General features: G+C 48.4%; 1 protein-coding gene across 1 annotated transcript; it reads left to right on the forward strand.

The window, feature by feature from the left end:
• Window positions 1-823: 823 nt before the first annotated feature.
• Window positions 824-1,759, forward strand: LOC135892271 (olfactory receptor 51G2-like). Its single transcript, XM_065419975.1, has one exon. The coding sequence runs from the start codon at window positions 824-826 to the stop codon at window positions 1,757-1,759; it is 936 nt and encodes a 311-aa protein (XP_065276047.1).
• The last annotated feature ends 1,381 nt before the right edge of the window (window positions 1,760-3,140 follow it).

Raw genomic sequence — 3,140 nt, forward strand, 5'->3', positions numbered from 1 at the left:
GGTGGAGTACCAGAGTTGATGCGATATCACTCGGCGGGCAATTTAATGCATCTAGACTAGACGTAATAAATCGAACCCCGCTGGATCAATCGCTGCCCGTCAATCCAGCGCATAATGTAGACATGGCGTCAGGAGTGGAAAAAATAAAAAAGTATATACAATGAGGCAATGAAATGCTTTTATAAAGAGCTTCAGTGCAGGACAGATAAATACGACAATTTTCCCCATGAACTTCCCAAGTGTTTACAAACATCTCATGATAAAATGGACCACATTCAGACATGGAGGGCCAGAAAGAGTGTGTGTGGGAAAGTCACAATTGTAAAATCACACAGCACTCAAGTAGGCTGTGGAACTCCCAGCAACAAGATTTCAATGGGGCCAAGAGTTTAGCAGGATTCAAAGAGGGACTGGATGTTTTAATAGATAACCAGAAAATCCAAATAGAGTAGAGAGGATTGTTTCATAAAACTCTTGGATGGGCTCTAAACCTTCCTGATTTGCGCCGTAAAATTTCTCTAATTAGTGGGTGCAGGTTATTTCAAAGCTCCCTATTGCAGGGTGTTTTCCACTTCCTCTGAAGCATCTGGAACTGTTCACTGGATACTAGGCTAGATAGACTATGGGTCTCATCCACTCTGGCAATGCCTATCTTCCTATTTGTTGTGTAAGTCCAAGACTATATTTTTGCTGATCTTACTTGAACTACTGGGAGTCTCTAGATTTGCACTGAGTGCAGAAAAAATGTCTCATTAAATATCATCTAGTCTCCTGTCCTTTTTCCTTTTAGGAAGGAAAACTCCTTGGACCTGCCCAGTACATTATGGCAGCTGTCAATGACACCAAATTCAACTCTGCAGTGTTCCTTCTCACAGGGATACCTGGGCAGGAAGACCTCCATCTCTGGATCTCCATCCCCTTCTGCTTAATGTATGTTATTTCGATAGTAGGAAATTCAGTCATTCTATTTATTATAAAAACAGATCCAAGGCTCCATGAGCCCATGTACATTTTCCTTTCCATGTTGGCCGTCACAGACCTTGCCTTATCGATATCCACCATGCCGACGACACTGGGTATATTCTTACTTAACTCTAGAGAGATCAGCCTCAATGCCTGTTTTGCCCAGCTGTTCTTCATCCACTTGCTCAAATGCACTGAATCCTCTGTGCTCTTGTTGATGGCCTTTGACCGCTTCATCGCAATCTGTAACCCACTGAGATATACTTCCATCTTAACCCTGCCAAGAATATGCAAGATGGGACTAGTGTTTGTGCTAAGAGGGGTGGCTGTAATGCTCCCACTCCCTTTTCTTCTTCAACGGTTCCGATATTGTCGATCCAATGTCCTCTCCCATTCCTACTGCATAAACCAGGACGTCATGAAGATGGCTTGTTCGGATATCAGAGTAAACAGCATCTATGGCTTGTCTGTTGCACTCTTGACAGTGGGGCTGGACTCGCTGCTCATCTTTCTCTCTTATGTGATGATCCTCAAAACAGTGCTGAGCATCACGTCCCACGCGCAGTGTCTTAGGGCCCTGAATACCTGTGTCTCCCACCTCTGCGCCGTCTTGCTCTTCTATACGCCAATGATCGGCCTGTCTGTGATACACAGATTCAGGGAGGGCCTTTCTCCCTTGCTTCAGATTCCCCTGGGCTATATCCACGTGCTCGTCCCGCCCGTGATGAATCCAATTGTGTACAGCGTGAAAAGCAAACACCTTCGTGTGAGGATAATCAGGGTGTTTGTCAAGTGAAGGGTCAGTTCATCATCTGGCTCCAGCAGTGATGATATGGGAGATGAAAAATACGGGCCACCTATTCTATCTTGGACCCTTAAATCAAAGATGACATGAGCTACTGATCTCCACTATTTAGAGACAGGTTCAGACAGGGTCGGGGGCCTGGAGCAATTGGAGAGCAGCTGGTGAGGGAGGACAGTCAGTCCACTGGGAGAAGGAAACCAAGGCAGGCAGCAGCATTTAAAATGTGACTTTGTTCGTGGAGAGCCAGGGGATCAGTGGGATGCTGGCCCATAAAGAGCCGTATCTGTGCCTACTCCGATCTCAGAATTCCTCTCAATACAGTCAATAAAGAGAAGGGATGTGGAGGTTGTTTCCCATTACACCTGGCCTGTCACTGTCTCGTCTGTGGTTAAACATTCACAGGCCATGAAAAACGGTGCAGAACTGTTCTGCTGTTGCAGTCCTGGCCCTTCCCGAGCACTCTGGGTGCTGTGTGATCCATGGGGCTGTACCAGCTGTAGGCAGGGGCTATTCAAGGGGCACGGACACCCATCCTTTCCCTATGCCATCAGTCAGGTGTTTCAGACTGAGTCATGTCAGACACATGATTAACGCAGGAGCCCCAGGAGAAGCCATTCAGGGAAAACCCCTACCCCGATTCATGGCTCTGCACACAGCACATCTCTGAGCCCACTCTCCACCGAGGCAGAGCAGAGCTGCGTGTGTGAAGGAGGGTCTGACACACAGGAGTACTGGGAAGAGACTCAGGCCCAGGTTCACTCTTCCTCCCCTCCATTCGGGTTACCCCAGCAATGAAAAGGAGTGGAAATAGGAACTAGGAGCTATATGTGACTCCCCAACAGAGTCACAGCTAGCTCCTATCCCACCCAGCCAATTCACTGTACGGTGACCACTTTTTCAAAATCAAAAGAGGGACAGAAGCAGGCGCTCCACCCCCTCTGTGACGCTGCCCCCAACACTCTTCTTCCCCTGTTAGGCTCCACCCTCTTCTCCTCCTCTTCCCCCAAGGCTCCACCCCCTCTCCAGGCCAGAAACTAAAGCTGGGCCATGGTAAAAAGTGCCCGCTGAGCTAGAGCCATTGTGAGGAGCACCAGATCCTCCACCTGCCGTGGACACAGGGCTGGGGGGCCCAAGAGAAGCCCAAAGCCTATGTCCCTGCCCCCCAGGATGCACCCCAGGGATGTTGGAGAGTCTGGGGCTCTCACCTCAAAAAGGAGTTTGGTGGGGGACTCCTGAGGAAAGGAGGAGAATGGGGACATAGGGTAGGAGACTTCGTGTTTTACAGAAAACTGAATTAATGTGAACCCTCAAATTGGGCTCTTGTATTAAATATCCCAGGCTGAGAGTAAGTCATTGAATGGACCTTAGAGGG

This window comes from Emys orbicularis, chromosome 1 (assembly GCF_028017835.1).
Source record: "Emys orbicularis isolate rEmyOrb1 chromosome 1, rEmyOrb1.hap1, whole genome shotgun sequence".
NCBI classification, from domain to species: Eukaryota; Metazoa; Chordata; order Testudines; family Emydidae; genus Emys; species Emys orbicularis.